Here is a 21,079-nt window from a genome sequence, read left to right on the forward strand (position 1 = left end):
CGTCATATACTGTAACTACAATGATATTTTAAAAATTATAGGATTTTTCACTCGTTGATAGACTAAATATTCGACTGCTTGATTTTGTTGTGTTATATTTTTGTAATGTCATAATTTTTTACTTCCTTACTATAAGATGTGTAAAAAGAGAGTATTATCACAGTCTAGTATATACAGTCACGAAGCTCAATATATAATAAATATGCATTCATGGATAGTTGCTAACCACTAGGATTGCTACTATCGCCTCATTACAGACAATGCGAAATAGTACCTGCACAGTCTATTGTTCCTAGCAACCTCAACAACTCAAGCTTCGTGACTATATATACTAGACTGTGGTATTATCACAGTCTAATATATACAGTCACGAAGCTCAATACGTAGGGAATATGCATCCATAAATAGTTGCTAACCACTAGGATCGCTACTATCGCCTCATCACAGACAATGCGAAATAGTATCGGCACATTCTATTGTTCCTAGTACCCCCTCAACAACTCAAGCTTCGTGACTGTATGTACTACTGGGTGTTCAGTTCAAAATGTGTCATGGCTCGCTGTATGCCGTCATGTGGCTATCTGATGAGCCTAGAGAATTAAATCTTCCTACACTTCCGCAGAGGTGTATAACCTATGAGGTAGAAGTACGGCGTTCATTCTGAAGAGTACGTACCGATACGTAGGTAACGCCTGTAGTGGCAGGAATGTGAACTGTTTGGAAATACGTACTGTCGGGATATGGGGAGAGGGTTAAGACGATTACTTACGTATTTGTTGACATTAACTTCGACGGTCAACATGGACACGGAGCATTTGATTTGTGTTGTGGAATGTTACCGTACGCAACCCATGATAACAAATACCCTGTGTACGACTTACCGGCGCAAAACGCAGTTCGAAAGGGGTTATGGTAACACACAGACCGTACAGACCGCCATCTGTTGCTACGACGTTCAAGTTATACCGTACACGTTCTCAAGTTCAGATTGAAGAACGCCTTAAATAATAGGTAACTTCTCTAACATATAAGCTGAAACTCGCTTCAAATCGGTGACCGAACAACAGTGACGTCATGACACACTTTGAAATGAACACCCAGTAGACTGTGGTATTATGATGCCGCAAAAAAAGTGACAGGCGATTTAGGAAATGGCTTGGATTGCAAGAAACGTCTTTATTCTTGGAGTGTAATTAATGTCACAGGTTTTAGGTCTTGTTCGTATCACAGCCTATGATACATATTACAAATATAAAATATAATCAAACTTATTTTAGTGAAATGCTTATTAAAATAAGTAAAATATTTTTATAACAATGTCTCTCTTTAACAATGATGACTTTATAATTTGCACATTTACAGGTAGGTATAGATGTTTTGTTATTTATAGCTACTACAGATTCTTAAATAATTGTTTATCGTCCCTTTTCGCCTGTTTACATCCCTCACACATTCTTTTCCATTCTTTTTGACAGGTTTTGGTTCTACCGGTTTATCATTTTTACTTTCATTATCATCTTGTGTTTTTTGCTTCTGGTAATCGCGCATCTAGCGTATTAGTATGTTATATCTCTAGTGCTCGGGAAAAGTGGCACAAGTCAAAAATGTTAATTTTACAGGAGAAGGAAAAAAACTGTATTCACACTGGTTTAAGTCGATTTGATTTTCTTCTGTATGAATTATTGTAATGGGAGAAATACTTATGTCTATTTTCCCAAGTGAGCAGATGTTCCGTAAGTTGTCAATAAATTAATAAAAAAAATGTTTGTGGAAACTGACTTATGTCACTTTCCCAAACATTGCAGATATATGAACCACAACTTCAGATTGGGGGATCCGCCGAGTAATCTGTGGTAGCGCGTTTCCCTTCAGACTAGTCGGTACGGGTTCGATTTCAGGCGGCGTCAGAGATTTTCATGTAAAATTTCTACCTCGGGACAAGGAGGGATGGGGGTGCATAATTTCTAATCACTAAATTGTGCACCAATATGCCTGGGTTAAATCTCAAATTTCTCCGCAGTGCATATGAAGAGAAAGCATATGTCACTGTTGACAGAGATTCGTCTGGCGGATGGGGACGTTAACCCTGGTGCTATTCGATAGGAGTAGACTACGTGCCGGCACCGAGTTTCCCATTCTCCCTTTCTCACCATCATCATCCTCACCCATTTCCTACACTACACTTACACGAACACTTACACACATATTCACCGTAGTGCACGACATAACACTTCACAGATAAACATCATGCATAACGTGGCCTACCGAAGTGGTACGCAACTTGAAAATGGGTCACAGTCCTGCCACCTATCCGCAGTATACGGAACTCGAATCACGCCAAGTGAAGTGGGTAGGCATTAGACACACTTCGAAATGGGAAGGTTTAAGATATTTTGGCTCATTATTAGCTGGTATTTATTCGTTGTTAGCTGAAACTGATCAGGAAGAGAAAAAGGAATTGGTTGGGTCACTGGCTGAGAAGAAACTGTCTGCTGAAGGATGCACTGGAAGGAACGGTGAACGGGAGAAAATTCGGGACAGGAGAAGATATCAGATTATAGACGACATTAAAATAGATGGATCATATGAGGAGACAAATAGGAAGGCAGAAAATATTAAAGATTAGAGAAAGCTGGGTTTGCAGTGAAAGATCTGCCCTTGAATGAATTCGTTGCTGGGAGATGTTTATTAACCGTTATTGTTTGAATATTATTTTTTTTGTAGATGGAATTATAACTTATATTATCATATTATTTAAATTTTAGGCTCTTGCTGTTTACTATTTGATTTATTTCATTTTTTGCTGTGATCAATTGTTATATTTAATTCTGTATCTGAATATCGTCGTTGTTCCTCCAGTAACTCCTATGTGACATATTTATCGATTTTCAGATTTTTGCTCTATTAAATAACTTAAATAGTATATTATTTCAATGTACCGAAGTACATATGATATTTCCATGCAGATATTCTGCGTCATCATACGATGGAAGAGTAATGGAACGGAGAAAAATTCTCTCCGGCGCCGGGATTTGAACCCGGGTTTTCAGCTCTACGTGCTGATGCTTTATCCACTAAGCCACACCGGATACAACCCCGACGCCGAACAGAGTCGTCTCTGATTGAGTTCCAACTCTTGGGTTCCCTCTAGTGGCCGCCCTTTGCACTACGTCATAGATGTCTATGAACATCGGACCGAAGTCCACACATGTGCTCAGGTGCACTCGTTATGAGTGACTAGTTGGCCGGGGTCCGACGGAATAAGCGCCGTCTTAAATCACTTCGTGATTTTACGCATATCATATATAGTGATACAGAAAATAATAAAATCTCCTATATGTAATTATATTTCTTTGTTTCGAAAATGTAAGAATTCACAATCTCATATATACTGCTGCCATAGGATGAATAAATGTGTTTTTTTCTTCCTACTGAAAAATGTTATATTTTGCACATAGGAGTTATTGCAAGAACAACGACGATATATTATACAGTATAATTATTCTGATATTTGTATGGAACTGAATACCTATTTTTGAAACTTCAATATTAGCGTGTTACATGGCAAGTGGAATCCACTTTAAAAACGGATTCAGGACCTAGAACTAATTTTAATGAAAGTTAATAAAGCTACGCATGTCCGAGATCGCTGCTGTTCCTGGTTACAGTTGTGTCTATGTTCCAGCAACAAACAGTATGCTTGCCTTTAAAGGAAGTGCTCCCGATGAGCTCCTTGCGCCTCGATACAAGCCGTGCAACGCTTCGTTTCCTCCACGAGAAGCTTTTTGTTCTTGGTTCCTGCAGATATATGTTCATGATCAGCATTTCGTGTCCTCTGTATTGTTTACAGATGAAGCCACTAGGAATGGCGTGTTCAATTTTCACAACACTCGTCACTGGGCTGCAGAAAATTCCCACGCTATTGTTAAATGAAGACACGTAGAAAAATACAGAATTAATGTACGAGCAGACATAATCCTGTCTGTTATTCTTGCTCGAGAATCGGCACGAGAATCGTACTGTAACTATAAGAGAACATTTTAAACGTTACCAAATAAAGCACCACTTACTATATTTCGTCGCGTAGTATGGTTTTTTGCAGTCCACCGTTGTGGTTGAGGGGTTAGCGAGTCTAACTCCGAACCCAGCGGTCTCGGGTACGATTCCCGTTTAGGACGAATTGTCTGGGTGAGGTTTTTTCGGAGTTTTTCCCTCCTATGGATGAATATCAGGTAACTTTATCAGGCGGTTGGAACCCCACTCATCTTCGCCACTTCCTTTCCTCCCCCATCATCCTTTCCTCATCCCGTTTCTGGTTTTTCAGACCACTCTACCGGTGGCCTCCCGAAGCAGCTGACTCTCTCGACCGGCCTCCGTGGAATGTAGTTAAGCGACGTTGGATGGCTTCTGAAATAGCACCCGAGGCGGACCTACTCGGGGGAGGAGTTTCGCCTCGGACCGACACGGGGACCTTGGGGGAAGTTGCCGAAGCAGGAATGGTATATGGATTCTGTCGGCTGTAGGGACCGGTCGTTAAGGGAGTCATGTGGTTAGGGCAGTGCACGTAGGGGATCTGTGGCACGTAACTCATTCCATATCGAGGGTTAGCGCAAAGGATATCAATAGGTCGCAGTGCTGGGTCATCCGTGCCCCCTCAGTTAAATTCCATGGTTTTTTGCATGTTGTTGCTCCACATCATATTAGTTAGGAAGCTATAAATTTGAAGGGACTTCCAAATAAGTGGAATGGCTGTGGAGGACCTTGAGCTCTACCAGGACCTGAATCTACTTAAGGGCCAATCACCTTAAGTCTGTTGATTACTAAGAAAATTGAAATATTCGACAGCGTGTTAAATACATATAATAGTTAACGAATTTGACAGACGCCTGAAATTTTTGGATGGTAGTCGAGGGGATCTATGATGTAGAGCTGTAGAGCGTGTATTGATAACGCATGATCCAATTTAGAACACTTCGTTGTGCATATTGTAAATGAAACATAACTGTTAGTTTGAGATCAAAGTGATTTCAGACGTAGCCTAAGTTTTTAGATGTTTGAATCTTATATCTGACGTGAATCCCACATTTGAAGGGTTCAGAGCCATAGTGGGCCAAGCGCCACTTATTAAAAACGGAGAAAGTAAAGGTTAAAGTTAAGTGAATACCATACTTTAAAGAAGATTGACATATCATGTAGTTTGAATATGTATACTTTATATTACTTGCTAGATGTTTCCATTTTAACCCTTGTTTTCTACAGTCTTAGTAAATGGCACTTGGCCCACTATGGTTCTCAACCCTTCATTTAATCTTCTTTTCTATCGAGCTACATAGTGATTTTTTTTATCAAGTTAATTATAATTATTCCGTTAATGTGAGGGAGTTCCATATACTTCTGTCAAAGCGCTGCAAGCTGGAAGGTCGTGGGTTAGTTTACCTATGGTGTCATGGATTTTCTCCATTGATCTAATTCTTCCGGTTGCACTATCCGCATGGGGTTCACTCAGTCTGTAACAGAAATGAGTGCCAGGGGTAAGCCTATTTACTTTGGTGGTAATGGCGGTCAGCTAGTAAGCCACCCTTCAAATGTTAGTGATATGATTTTGATGATGGAACCCGTTCAAAACGTAACATTCTTAAATAACTTTGAATAGCCTATTTATCTTACTTTTACAACTTTTAATTTTCGTAGGGATCGAAAACATTAATAAATTGATAACAACGCAGATTAGTAACACATTGTTTATCGAAGAGTTTGGGAGTTCGATGTCTGTGAGGTCCTTCGTGCAGCACAGAACATACATCGATTTGCTTGGCAACTGTGTGCAGTTCCCACCCCATTTTGCAGCTTCGTGGTACCACTCATCATCTCATATAGTCAGTGGTCTTGCGGTTTCCATGCTGGCAGTTGGCTCGGAGATTCGCGGGTTTGAACTCGGTCGAGGGCGATGAATTTATTAACTGATATCGTCCGCAGTGGTCTTGCGGTTAACGTGATGGTTCTGGATCCAAGTTCGCGGATTCCAGCCTATCCGAGAGCAGCGAATTTTGAAGAGCGATAGAAACTTTAGCGTGGCTTCCTCCTGGAGGGAAGTAATACTGGTAGGCCTTTGTCATTCACTGCTTGTAAGTAGAGGCCGCTAGGAAAAATTCGTTATTTTTCGTTCATGTTAAATTTAAACTCGGAGTAACCTTTGCCGTTGAAAGCGTCGTTGAATAAGCTTAAATAAGCCACTACATATATTGTGTCATAAGTAATGTCAGTATTGAGCAAAATTTTAATTGGGGTGTGATGTGACAAGAAGTTATTCTAATCTTCAAAGTAAATTCTGGATTTGAGCAAAACTAACTGCTTCTCTCGTTCGCTGTGTTCGTTGCACTTGTCTTTCTAGTCTCGTCTCGTAACGTTCGTGCGTTTCGAGTCTTGCTCATCATTCTCGAAATAGCATTTGGCCGACGTGGAAAGATTTCTTAACTTTGAATAACATACATAATTGAAATAAGTAACATTAGAGATAATTGAGACAAAAAAAAAAACAAAACAAAACAGTATCTTAGTTACCAAAATGTTCCGGTTCTATTATCAGATATTAACTATGGTTATATATGCACATAAAAGGTAAAGGTATCCCCATGACATGCCATGAAGGCACTTGGGGGGCATGGAGGTAGAGCCCCATGCTTTCCATGACCTCGGCACTAGAATGAGGTGGTGTGGTCGGCACCACGCTCTGACCGCCTTTTACCCCGGGAAAGACCCGGTACTCAATTATATGTGTACATAGCAAAAAAAAAAACAATCCTCAAATAAATTTGCATTTCTAAGAAATATAAAACATAACGTTAAATACACCGTCTATGAAGAAGTCCACGGAACTGCCGACAATGACAGTAACAGACGCATTGACATAATCTCCATTAGCGAATCCCTGTCTCAGGGTATGATCATCGACCCCATCATCAGGTTTGAAACCTATACCTAAAGGACACCCTGAAGACGTACACGAGGAGAAACGAGCAAACTACTTTCCAACCATCCAGTATTATAAAGATAAATACCAACTTCACGAAATCAGTGTCACGGGATTGATGTTTGGAGCAAGAGGAACGATACCTATCTTCTCTTCTCAATTCTGTAAGACCCTAGGACTGCACAAATCTTTTATAAATGAACTGGCCCTCCTCAGAATTAGAGAGTCAGACAAACTCTTACGGAACCACCTACATGGACTCTAATTCGGCGGGTGTACTGAAAAAACTAACGCACCATTATCACTTTTCTTTTTCTTATTGGCTTTCATTGCTTCTTTACTTGTTTGTAACTTTTCTTATTCTGTGAACTGCCATTGTTTGTTTGTTTGTTTACTTGTTTGCCATTTTTCTTACTGTATTATCTCTCATCATCTATTTGTTCTTTTTTTGTTTTGTATGCTTTGTCTAATAGCAGCCTCTAATTTGAGAAAGCTCTGGTATATATATATACTTTGAGATTGTACACATGATCTCAGACATACGAAGAAAATCCTACCCTTTTAATAAGGGCCTGGTAATTAAATAAAGATTGCGTAACGGATTATTATGCACTGAAAAGTAGAGATGATGTATCAAATAGGCTATTTGATTGTTTATACAGGGACATCATTTTATTTTTACTTCAATTTTTATTGTACCTGAGTTTTTGAATGTACTTCACTCCCACCCCTTCTATTAATGAAGTTCCAACTCCACACAGAACCAAGACCGCAGATAGTAAGCAGTACTGAGTTACTGAGTATAGTACGTTCCAGAAATATGTTCGCGTTTTCCAGTGACGAAAGAGCTTTCAATATTGAATCATATTTTCGCACAGGTACTGTCCGTTTGCCTACGTCGCATCCCGATTTCCCCCACCTGCTTCTGCTCGCCCCTCTGTAAAAGCTGGGCTGTCTTAGCTCTTTTCTGAAAACATTAATTTCTCTTAGGAATTGGACGTTTACGTAATATTATACAGCTGTTTAATTTAACTTAAATAAAAGGGCCTCGTTAAGTAATTAACTGTCACGTGATTTCCTCCCTTTCTACAATCCTGCGGCATAACCACTTGGACGGACAGTAGATAGTATGTCTGAGTAATTTTATATTTTCGGGTCGGGCAGAAGTGAAGATTGAATTTACAGTACGTAGAGTAGGTACAGAATTATTTCAACATGAGTTACTAGTACGAAGGACGAAACTGGCAATTGGAATTAGATGCAATAGTCTATATTGCGATAATATTTACAAAGGAACTGAAGCCTGTATCGAAATGAACGGCCACCATTTTCAAAATTGTGTTTAAATATTTTATTTTTCAATTTAACTTCTGTCTCTATATTGTACGCTAATGTGCTGTAGACAGTATAATATACACCGCATAATGAATACGTTCGCATGGATAACTCACTTCGTGAGTAAAAACACTTATTCTTAATACAGTACTGTACTTTGATTAAAGAAAAACCTGATGAAAATTATCAAACTCAAAATCGCGATATTTCCTAGTTTACGTAAATGGATTAACTACTTTTCTTCCTTCCTGTACCTAGTAGAGTGATTTGTGTTTTACGCCAGTATCATCGAACTCCAGTCTTGGAGGGGGGGGGGCAAGCGGTGTTTCCTTTTCTCTAAAGGTATAGACAGGTTAATATTAAAAATGTTAATAAAAATAAAATGATGCCCCTGTACATTATATAATAGTTGCCAAAACAGATAAAAGTTGAGTCTGCTATAAACAACTGTAACGATTTAAGGTTGCTTGACGTTCGAGAGTTGACCACTCCCGATGTCTTGAAACATTCACAAGCGGTCTTCACATCAACGACTCGACGTAGACAACATTGTCGTGCGGGTTTTCGGCTTTACGGGCGCTATTAGTCTTGCTTTCTCGATCGTTGTTCAACTCTAGTGAATACCATTGGATTCTATGGTCTTGAACCATCTTTCAGCGAGGTTTGTTATCTCGCGACGGTACCAGTTCCTGGGTTTTGATACAAATTATTCGGTGATACCCATTTGAACGGCTCCAAGTTTTGGAAATTTCTTCCGCGCAGGCCATGGATCGAAACAGGTGGTAATCTGAAGGCGCAAATTCATGGCTTTATGCCAGGTGTGGTAACAGTTCGATTCCTCTCAATTCCTGGATTTTTCCATGGTTCAAGCAGTATTGGGTTTCGCATTGTCCTGTTGCAAGACAATTCTGTTTCAATTAACTAATGTCGGGTACCTCTCTCTCAAAATTTAATGAACTCGTTCTAGTTGTTGACAATAAAGATGGACTGTATTTTCGTTTGGGAACCGATTTTGTTTAACGACGACTTTGGCAGGCTGACGGGGATCGAGTCGCTCTTTTGAGGTGTCAGGGTTGAGATACGTGTGACAATTATCCTGATAAAGGTATCATATATGGGATTAACGATAAGCTAACGACAGATATCCACTCTGCGTTGAGCCTAGTCAGATGTTAATCCATGAGGTACACATCTACAATTGAATGTTTCAGAGGCATAGTGGGCCAAGCGCCATTTATTAAAAACGGAGAAAGCAAACATTAAAGTTAAGTGAATACCATAGTTTAATGAAGATTGACATATAATTTAGTTTTAATGTGTATACTTTATATTACTTATGGTGCTGAACCATTCAATTCTCGTATGCTTATTTTTAAGCTTTTTAATGTGGCGATGTATTGTAGGCCTATATTTTGAAGAAGCAAGTTTTTGTGACAACCTCTAGGTGCATTTTTATGGAGTTTCTTCCAAAACTCTACGTGTATTGTGAATAGGCCTATTCCATACCTTAGATCTTCCAGGACGTTGTAACTCCTTAATGTTTCCTTCTTCATCATTGGAACGCTGAAACTATCGTTATGCTACACACTCACTAACGACACTATCACTCTCGACATCACATATTTTTGAGCCGCGACAGCAGCTTTATAATCTTGCTTTAGAAGGACTCTAATCTCAGACTTTATTACCTCCATTTTATATTCTTTGCATTAACAATCAACGACTGTCACATGCTCACAATACGGAATAATAACAATAACGCTCTGCAAATTGCATTGCCCAACTAAATAAAATCATTAAAATCTTACAAAACACCAACCTTTAAAACCGACATTACTTATGATACGGTCTAACACTACTATTAAGCCTTACTATTATGAAAGTTGGTCATTAAATAAGGTTCCACGTTTTGTTACGTGTTTTATGTATAATGTATGCACAAATTAGTTTACATTGCACAGTGGGCTAGAATCTCAATCTAGCTGGAAAAAATTATATTTTTCAAAGTCATTGAAGGTGGTGTTTCTACACTGTAAACACTAACCAGATGTCTGCACTTCAGAAATCCGCAATGCAGAAAAGGATTCGGAAAGATTAACAACACTAAATACATAGCGGAAGTTGATTGATAAACATTCGGGCCGTCTGCACCCAGTTGTGAGATGGAGAGATGAAAGGGAATATCGTTCTGTGTTGTGCTTAAGCAAAATATTTCTTAAATAATTCCACATGGAAAGTCTTCCCAGATGTAGATTATGCACAGAAACTGGCCTTAACAACGCACTATTATTGCTATTTCAGTAATCGTCACAACTACAAAAAATTAATCTTAAATTTCTTTCTTTTAATTTTGAAATTCTTGGTAATAGACAAAATGATGTATTCAACAACAAAAAGTGGCTTCATTATTTTTTTCACTTGTGAGATTTTTAAACTCGCCTAATGGTTCGTTTATAAAACCTCTCACGTATGCACGTATCCTTGTAGACCTATAAATAACTATTCCATTTCCATTCTGTCGCTCCTGTACGTGACAGGTGTTACTATACTATCTACCAAAAAGTAATTGGGCACTGATTTTGCCCATTTAGAACCTCGTGGTACCACCTCTTGTTGCTATAACTGCAGCCACCCTGTCAGGCATGCTCTCCACTAGTTTGTGTAGGATATCCACTGGAATGCGTCGCCATTCCTTTTGCAACATGGCACCCAGTTGGACAATGGAAGTTGGCCTCATCTCCCGAGATCTCAACCGCCGGTCCAATTCGTCCCAAAGGTGTTCAATGAGATTGAGATCAGGACTCTGTGCAGGCCAGTCCAACCGGTGAACATTATTGTCTGCATACCACTGCATAGTAGCCGCCTAAACATGGGGTCAACTTCCATTGTTCAACTGAGTGCCATGTTGCAAGAGGAATGGGGATGCATTCCATTGGATATCCTACACAGAAGTAGTGGAGAGCATGTCTGACAGGGTGGCTGCTGTTAAAGCAACAAGAGGTGGTACCTCGAGGTTCTAAAGGGGCGAAAACAGTGCCCAATTACTTTTTGGTAGCTAGTGTATTACCTAATACTGCTATTATCATTAGATTTAGACACATTATTTGGACCACGGAGGCACTTTAAGTATTTCAGAATATTGAAACACTTGGTTTTGATTACCGGTGTGTTTACTAAATCATTGAGCTTTATTGCCATTATGGTATCGTACGCTTCTTCTACAGTGCACAATATCCTAGTGGACGTAAGTTGTGGGACCATTCTGTGGCTGATTTTGTTCTGGAAATTACAGTAATTGAGTCATATTTCTTAAAAGCGATATTCGAGTGTAGTATCAGAAGTACTGTATATGTAATGGACTCCGCATGTCTGTGGTAGGCAGACTTATCTACATATTAAATTGTATGTTTCTGTCGTAGGTCAGTACCGGTCGCCGCGCATCACAGAGCACCCGTCCGACATGATTGTGGCCAAGAACGAGCCTGTGACCCTCAACTGCAAGGCGGAGGGCAAGCCGGAGCCCACCATCGAGTGGTTCAAGGACGGGGAGCCCGTGCGCACCTCGCCCTCCGACTCCAAGTCCCACCGAGTCCTGTTGCCCGCCGGCTCGCTCTTCTTCCTGAGGGTTATGCACGGCAAGAAGGAGCAAGATGGCGGCGTGTATTGGTGCGTCGCGCGCAACCAGGCGGGCTCCGCCACCAGCCGTAACGCCACGCTCCAGGTCGCTGGTGAGTCAATGCAACAACATTGATTGTGGTTGTGTCCGGATGGGTGACCGCCTTTAAATTTACAAAGAGGATTCTGATCTGGAAACGTGAAACTTTAATGAGTTTTATAGCAAATTGCAGGGCTTACTGAGAAGTTTGCAAAAAGTGAACAAGGAAAAATAATTATAACAGAGAGAAATAAAAGAGATTAAAACCTACAACACGCATATTATTCTCGTCGCCACGGCCATAGGCCGAACAGCTATGACATATCTACCATTGAGATCGATGTTAACTCTAACAGCCATTAAGCGTCATTACGGTTGAAACTCTCTTTGGGTCTGCATCTCTGTGCTTTTCTCAACAAATTTAGTTATCAGAGTGTGTTTTCATTTGTTTTTTGTTACACATAATCTACAAATTACTTCCTTACCACGATACGGCTACTTGACTCGAGTGAGCAATTCTCATGCTTGTAAGTTACGAATAATGCATTTTTTTGGTGATTACAGACGTGTGCAAATTATTAGACTCAGAACCACATTTTTTACATTTTCATAATTATCATGAATTACTGCCAAAAATAATTCTGTAGGACTCTATGCCACAGGATCACTTCAAAAAAGTTCTAGAAACCCGAATTTTTCCACAAATGAGGGACTGGTTCCCTGATGGTGAATGTGTCTTCATGCAGAATAGAGCACTCTGTCACAAAGCCAGATCAGTAACTAATTTTCTGGCTGAAAATAATGTAGACGTCCTTCCATGGCCAGGTAATAGCCCAGACGCAAATCCAATTGAAAATCTTTGGTCTATCGTAAAGATAAAACTAAAAAAAAACGACGATTAACACCAAAGTGGACCTCATAGAAGCACTTATCCAAATATGACACAGGGATGAAGTCATCAAATACGTATATATATTGTCGTTTGAGTATAATAGTTTGCACACGTCTGTAGACAATGCTAATATTATTAAATATAAAATGTTATTATAAATAATTAAAATTTAATTTACTGACCCAAATTAAACCAGTAGGTGCTGAAACGGTCTATTTTTTTTTGTTCAAAACATTTGTATAGGCCTGTATTTGCATCCCTTGGGATGAAACCAAGATTCGTCTGAAAACAGACGAAAATTATGGACGTGGATTCCATTTAAAACCCACTTATAAAATATACTTACGATTAGGGGATCACCGGTTCTCGTAGTTCTTAACACTGTAAATTTGTAAGGTTTTAACTTCAATGGCTTTGTCGCATTTCGCACAGAACTGTAAGACACACCTGTTTCCCGCGAATCACGACGAAAAGAATTTTCAGGAACATTTTTTACTATCCAATGTCATCCAAATTTCTTGTCGAGGTGAGGATAGTACTTCGTCGTCTACATTTCTCATCTGTTACACTTCCTATCGCTCGGAACTTATTCGCACGGTCATGGATCGTTGGAGGACTTGAAATGTTAACATCAGGGGATTTTCGCTGTTGCTATCTTCGCACTGCATGCGCCGAATTTGTTACCACGTAAATATTATACATAAACACTCGCTGTACAATACTCTGTCTGCCATTTTAAGCTACAATTTATTAGCAGAAACACATGCATACGACATTTAATCTCGTCTTTACTTGACTAAGACCAAGGTAGCTGAAACGCAATCGCAAATAGCAATGTTTACTCACTGATAATAAGTTGTCTCTTTAACCGGTGTGTGGAACCGTTGCTTCCGAGAGTCAAGTAACCGCTTCGCAGTAAGGAAGTATATGTTTACCGAATGTACTATGTGTAAGCTACAGTTCTCGCCAAGCTTAGACGACCTCACTCACACCACTCGTCTGACTCGTGCCTTACCCAAAACATAATAAATCATACGGTGCATACCTGTTAGTTATGCAGCGTTGTCACATTATGACTTGGAATTAGCCCAGCCGCTGGGCTGAGGTAAGTACGATGTTTTTTAACAGAGGAGTTAGTAGTTGTCTCTTGCGGCAAGATAAGCTAACCTCTCTACACGGGCTGAGGCCGTCTATGTTTGGCAACGCTGTTATAAAGCAATTCTGTTATCGGACGCGGCCAACTGCATAACATAAACATCGAGAACAGTTGATGTGACTTCTTTCCTCTGAGCTTGGGCCGTCTAAGTTTGGCGAGTATAATAATACTAGTAAGCCTACCTGTATTACTGTAACGATGAAATGGCAAAGCACGAATTCAAGAGACAAATGTTCCATAACAGACAAGGGACTTGATTTCTAAAGATCATAGCTATTTAAGGGGGAAGCAGATTCCTCCGGATCTAAGCGCGATGTTTTTGTTCAGGGGCCCACAGAACATCTTATGTTGAGGTAGATCTAAGAACTGTGGTGAGAATCATACGTGACGCTAACACATCGCCAAGTAAAGCAATTTCGTTGCATGAACTGAATTATGTTTATAGTCACTTTTTCGGTACTGGTAGACTTGGCGACAACGTCAAATTATAAACCATTATCTCCGTCTCTGCTCCCCGTGCGTGGCCATCGGCCGTTATTCGTGACGGCTACCAGTCTCCGATAATATCATTATTCATTACACCAAGATGGTTATTGGCAGTTCAGTTGCAATTGATGCGAAGTCACGGAACGTAATGCCGGCACCTTTATAAAAAAAATAACATGCTTTTGAAACCTAGATGATTACTATCTATGGCTATAAACTGGACATTTTGAATATAATCGTCATATTCTACAATGTTATACACAATTGGTTAAAATATTTCGTTTCTAGTTCCGCTATCACTTGAAACGAACTCATCTCTAGCGTCGCTGGTTATCGGTGTCTCCTATACTTATACAGGATGATTCATGAGGATTTGCCGTCCTTTACGAAGCTTATTTCTAAAGACATTTTGAGCAAAAAATAACATATAAACATAGTTCCTATTCTCAATATTTTCAGAGTTACACTAATTTAAAGTTGTTTGTAAAATACGTTTTTTCCTTAGTTTGAAGGTAAAAGAATAATATAAATAGAGAATGAACCATTCAGAAGTATCATGAAGCTAAAAATTTTCTATGAATTCATTAGTTGTTTCGTACAGACATCTTTTTCTATTTTAAACTAGAAAATTACATTAGTCTTACCTACTTATCACAACAATTATTACAAATAACACCACTTCCACCGACTTAATTATTTGCAGTTCAATTTTGCATCCTAATTTACAGTCTTGGAGAGTTTACAACACATTTTAAAAAATGTCGCCGTCCGCTTGAGTACACTTGGCCGCACGCTTGTGAACGGCACTTGTCGCTCTACGTAACTGCATACGGCCGTGGTGGGAATATAATATTCCCACCACGCATACGGCTATCTTTGATTTCCGTAGCGCTCGCGCTGGCTGCTGACTGCACGCTGACCAAGATCACGCGTTCAGAGCAATGCGTTCCAATAACGAAACGTAACTTTGTAAATATTGACAATAGGGTCCATGTTTACGTGATATTTTTTTGCTCAGAATGCCTTCGGACGGTAAATCCTCGTGAATCACTCTGTATTTTGTTGGAGGGTGCGCCTTTGGTTAACTTAATGTGACATGCGGGTCGTGTAGTTCAGTTTTCCATTACAGAAGCATGATCATAAACTCGGAGGTAGAATGGTTCATGGTTTGACTGTGACTCATTCAGCTGTCACCAATTCGTCGTCTTGTCTTTCCTTCCCTTGCTCAGCCAGTGTGTCTGGCAACTGTGAATTAGTGGAGATTTCATTTGTCTTGTGCTGATGGGATATGGACACCCCACATGCAGCTCCTGACAAGAGAAAATGGAGGGAATTATAGTATCTGCAGAATTGGTCCTTTTGGTGGGTTTTTGGCTTGTTATTTGATTAATAAGTAGTTGATATTTATTTTTTCACTATAGGAAGTTTTGAGAAAATAAAGGCCTAGTCTACAAAATGAACCGTAAGAAATGTTATTAATTTGAAGAGGTTATTTTTTAATATATTTCAAACAGAAAATTTTAATACTATTTTGCTAGTTTTTGCTTCCTTTTCGAGATAAAAATTGTTTTATATGAAACATTTCATAGTGTGTTTTGGGAAAGCCATTGATTTAATTACCAATATGATCAGTCTGTGTAAGAAAGCGAAGTATTATGATACTAAATTATTGAAAGAATTTTAGTTTTGTCCTTTAGATGTCCAAAAAAAAAATTGATCCGAACAAATGTAACTTTTCGTTCTACAAAGGAATTTTACAATGTTACATTTGGGTTTGGAATGGATGGGGCCGTCTATTGCTTATCTTACAATGTAGTAGGCTATTAATATGTTACATTGTAAGATAAGCAATAGACGGCCCCATCCATTCCAAACCCATTGTATTTCTGCTTATCGGTTAAAACTACCAACAAAATGAAAATGTTACATTTGCTTTGAGTCTGTTTGCGTCTGTTGGATTCCCTTCCTTTTAGGACACAACAGGCCGATATGACAGCGATTCCCTTTCACAAGCTTCTTTCGAGGGATATAGGGTGAGTCATAATTCTGTACTACAAAGTATTGTAGAGTTTTCTATATTCCAATATAAACAGATTTTGTCATATAAACATATAACCGTGACAGCTTTGTCATCGAGATACGGCATCACTGTGGGACGCGCAAGTTGGCGTTACGTCGAAGCTATTCATGCACCATCACTCAGACGACACTCTACAGTACACAGTAAGTACAATAATTTTATTGTTATTGAAGAGAGGGAAACGCTACAATCAGTCAACAGGTGCTGCATTTGCGCTTGCACACTGAACTACCACAACAAAAGTTACCACTGTAACACGATTGAACACTTGGCTACTTCAAGATGAAGCATCTGCGCATTACCACCGTACAGTGAAACGTCATTTGAATGAACGGTATCCAGTCAGCTGGAGTGGACGCATGGCCGACGAGATCGCCTAAACTCATTCCCTGCGACTTCTGGTTGTGGGGTCACATGAAGGGACTAGTTTATTATCAACGACACGACACGAGAGAGCATCTGTTGAATGCAATTGTGGCTGAATAAAATACAAATCGGGACATTGTTCAAGGAGCAAGACATTCATGGCGAAGGAGGGTGGAAATTGTGTTGTGAAGTGAATGGTGGACATTTCAGCATCTTCTATGAACTTGCAATGTAAACAACCACGTCATTAAGCAACACTCTCAGAAAAGTAGCTGTTGTCTTTTTCTAACTGTTCCAATCATTATCTCCATAATGAAGCGGGCACGACCATAAGTTTATATGAAAAAATATGTATCATTTTTAGCATAGAATACTCTGCAGTACTTTACAGTACACAATTACCACTCATTCTGTACATACAGAACTCGAAACTATGTAATAAAGATAATGCATCAGAAGTTAATTAAATATACATACATATTCCATCAACTACCTCTGATTGAGGTTCTGGCTGATATGTATATCTATTATCAGGCAGTACATCTCACTTGACGATATGTCAGAGGAAGAACAATATTGTTTGTATGCATCTGAAGTCTGATTAGTGGAATATGTAGCTAATCGGCGATGTATGCATTGGAGGGGGGAAAGAAACTGGCCAACCTACCCCATTATCTCCTTGCCTAGTTGCCTCATGAATGATGCCTTATTGTTGTTAATTATGAGGTTCAAACCTGTCTTTGGACAGTTGACTAAACAACAAGGACAACATTCCATCAGTAAAAAATTGTATAGAAATAGCTGAATCTCAGTTATAAGTAGACTGGAAAAGTAACATAGACTGCCTAAACAAGCAGGACCTAAACGACAGAGAGACCATAGACGACCAGGAATGAGATACAGGGATCTTTGAAGCCGGAAACAGTAGATTCCTGCCTGTACCATGAAGTGAATAATAATAATAATAATTATTATTATTATTATTCCCTATTCTGTGCAAGATTAATCCAGTCTCTATCATCATATCCCACCTCCCTCAAATCCATTTCAATTTTATCATCCCAAAGGTCTCCCAACTAAGACTCTATATGCATTTCTGGATTCGTCCATACGTGCTACATGCCATGCCCATCTCAAACGTCTGGATTTAATGTTCCTAATTATGTCAGATGAAGAATACAATGCGTGCAGTTCTGCGTTGTGTAACTGTCTCTAGTCTCCTGTAACTTCATCCCTTTTTGCCCCAAATATTTTCCTAAGAACCTTATTCTCAAACACCCTTAATCTCTGTTCCTCTCTCAAAATGAGAGTCCAAGTTTCACAACCATACAGAACAACCGGTAATATAACTATTTTATAAATTCTAACTTTCACATTTTTTGATAGCAGACTGGATGACAAAAAGTTCTCAACCGAATGATAATAGACGTTTCCCATATTTATTCTGTGTTTAATGTCCTCCCGAGTGTAATTTATATCTGTTACTGTTGCTCCAAGATATTTGAATTTTTTCACCTCTTCGAAGGATAAATCTTCAATTTGTATCATTCCATTTCGTACAATATTCTCGTCACGAGACATAATCATATACTTTGTCTATTCGGGATTTACTTCCAACTCTAACGCTTTACTTGCTTCAAGCAGAATTTCCGTGTTTCCCCTAATCGAATAATAATAATAATAATAATAATAATAATAATAATAATAATAATAATAATAATAACTGTATTCGAGAGGAAAATCTTAAGAAGGATTTTCGCAGCAATTGAAACAGTGGATGAATGGAGAGCCAGATATAATAATGAGATATATGAACTGCATAAGAAATCGGATTTGAAGACGCACATGAGATGTCAAAGATTGAGATGGTTGGGACACGTCACAAGGATGGAAACTACAAGGAAAGTGAATATTGTCTTCAATAACAACCTAGATGGAACCAGATTAAGAGGAAGACCGAGAACAAGATGGTGGAATTGTGTACGAGTGGATGTGAATAGATTTGGAATAAGGAATTGGAGGGAGTTGGCGATGGAAGAGAGCCGTAGAGGAGGTTAAAGTCCACTTGGGCTGTATTACGAAATAAGAAGAAGGATAATAATAATACTAGGCCCGTTGGTCAGTTCCTTGGTTGCTTACTTGCTTGTTTGATTAATTGATGCGTGGGTGAATTTGTGTGATTTTAAACTTTTAATTTCCTTGGTTAAAGCTAAGATCGAGAACTCTGCTAGTCTAGAAGTTTAAACAAATTCTGTTTTAGATGATGAGAACTCTCATTGTTCCTCTTGGTAAGGTGGTAGGCGAAAGCGTATTTGGGTGCGTAGTAATAAAACTTGTCAGAATCGCATAGATCTGTGGGGGACAGTTATTATTCTTTTACGACCTATGATACGAGGCCCCTGAATTATTACCCTTGAGAGGAAACTTATACCAAGGGGTTTCCTTGCTTGTTGCCTGGGTCTCAATCCGCGAACCTCCAATCTGACAGCACACTCGGTATCCATTCGTCTATAAAGGACGACTGTTTTTAGAGTTTCGGAAAGTTGAGTGTGGTGCATATAATATCCTTCGCTTCCGACTGCCATCGCCGCGCTGAGGTGATGTGCTGCATTTTCATCAAGAAACTCGGCAATTCCCTACACACCTACCGTCAAGTCTCCATGGCAACGGGACGGACTGCCACGTGGTCTCTCAATAATGGATGCATTCTGAGATTTCTCGTTTGAAGACGATCGATTTCCGAACACTTGAGGTGTCTTCATTTATTCAGGGGTGAGCACGCGTGGGTTAAGCGTGCTCCGTACAGTTGGACGCCTTTGTCTGGGCTGTGCTCGTTGCATTGTTCTTAGATTATTATCAGAGGATTATATAGTTCACTTGCCACGACAACCTGGGTCAAGGGAAGGCATATTTCTTCTTCGTCATAATTTCAAGAATGGCCCTGGGGCCCAGTCAGCCCCCTGTAAATTGAGTACCAGGAGTTCATTTACAGGAGGGGCGGTCGGCACTGAACACATCCATCATTCTTTTCCTGTATCCAAGAAATCGGATGTTTTACCTCCCTGCTCTCCATTAAGTCTCATGTTTTCGGAGACAATTTTGCTTGTCTCAGCTTCTCTCTTTCCGTCTTTCTTTCCATTTTCACTCCTTCCTTTATCACATTTCATTCTTGTATTTTATTGTTTTCTTCTTTTCTTCCATTATTATTTCATGTATTTATTTATTCGTGTATTTATTTCCTACATGTTTATATTATTGTTCTTTTTTCATTTTATTCTTACCCTGTTTATTTACTTATTTTATTTATTTATTTATTGAACATTCCCTAGTCTTTTCTTTCATCTTTTTACATTCACTTGAATGTTTTATTTTGTTTATTTTATCTATTTTTATACTATTTCCTCTTCAAGTCTCTGTGAAGTTCATTATCCCTCATTCCCATTCTTCTTGTTTATTTTCTTATTTATGCATTAATTTATTCATTTTTTTGAAAATCTGTATTCCATAATTCCTAATTTAGTAGGGCAATATATTTTTCACTGCATTATATAAGGTGTCCCAACAACAACGCCGGAATTAATAATATGAAAAAATGCAACAAAACAGGTAACAGAATAGGTAACAGTGCCGCCATGCCAACAACAAGACAACGATGCAATGTCCCAACAATGACCTGTTATTGTTGGGTTGTCGGCACTGCTATCTGCTTATCTGTTTTTGTTGCATTTATTCATGGTTGCATGGGTTGTATGATTTTTTACCCCTAATGAGGCATGTGTACGTGAGACCAGCAGTCGGTAGGCAGACCTTAGACTTCAGTGGGCTGACGCGCCACGATTTTGTTTTGTTGTTTTGTTTTTAAATAATCCTTTCACTTGCATTTCCTGGTGTAGGCTTGTACATAAGCCTAATTTTGAGAGCACATTGTAAAATATTGACATTTTACAATGCCTGTTCATGGCGCTTCGTTTCTGCAGAATTATTTGCAATCTGTACTGAACTTCATAATATCTACTGCCACGTAGTCATTGATTTTTCAGCTCAGTATTTTGGTGGTTCTCAAGCTCTCACTCCACTAATTCTTCATACCTTTTACAATGTCTTGCCGCGGCGTTGCCACGTGGGCTCAGCACGGCCGC

General features: G+C 39.2%; 1 protein-coding gene across 5 annotated transcripts in view; it reads left to right on the forward strand.

Annotated features, from left to right (window-relative positions):
- robo1 (roundabout 1) overlaps window positions 1–21,079 on the forward strand; it is a 670,252-nt gene that overhangs the window by 496,941 nt on the left and 152,232 nt on the right. For all 5 annotated transcript variants that reach the window (XM_069828459.1, XM_069828460.1, XM_069828458.1 and 2 more), the window contains exon 3: window positions 11,725–12,033. In XM_069828459.1, coding sequence (XP_069684560.1) covers window positions 11,725–12,033 — 309 coding nt within the window. The remainder of the gene's footprint in view (window positions 1–11,724; window positions 12,034–21,079) is intronic.

This window comes from Periplaneta americana, chromosome 6 (genome assembly GCF_040183065.1).
Source record: "Periplaneta americana isolate PAMFEO1 chromosome 6, P.americana_PAMFEO1_priV1, whole genome shotgun sequence".
Classification (NCBI taxonomy): domain Eukaryota; kingdom Metazoa; phylum Arthropoda; class Insecta; order Blattodea; family Blattidae; genus Periplaneta; species Periplaneta americana.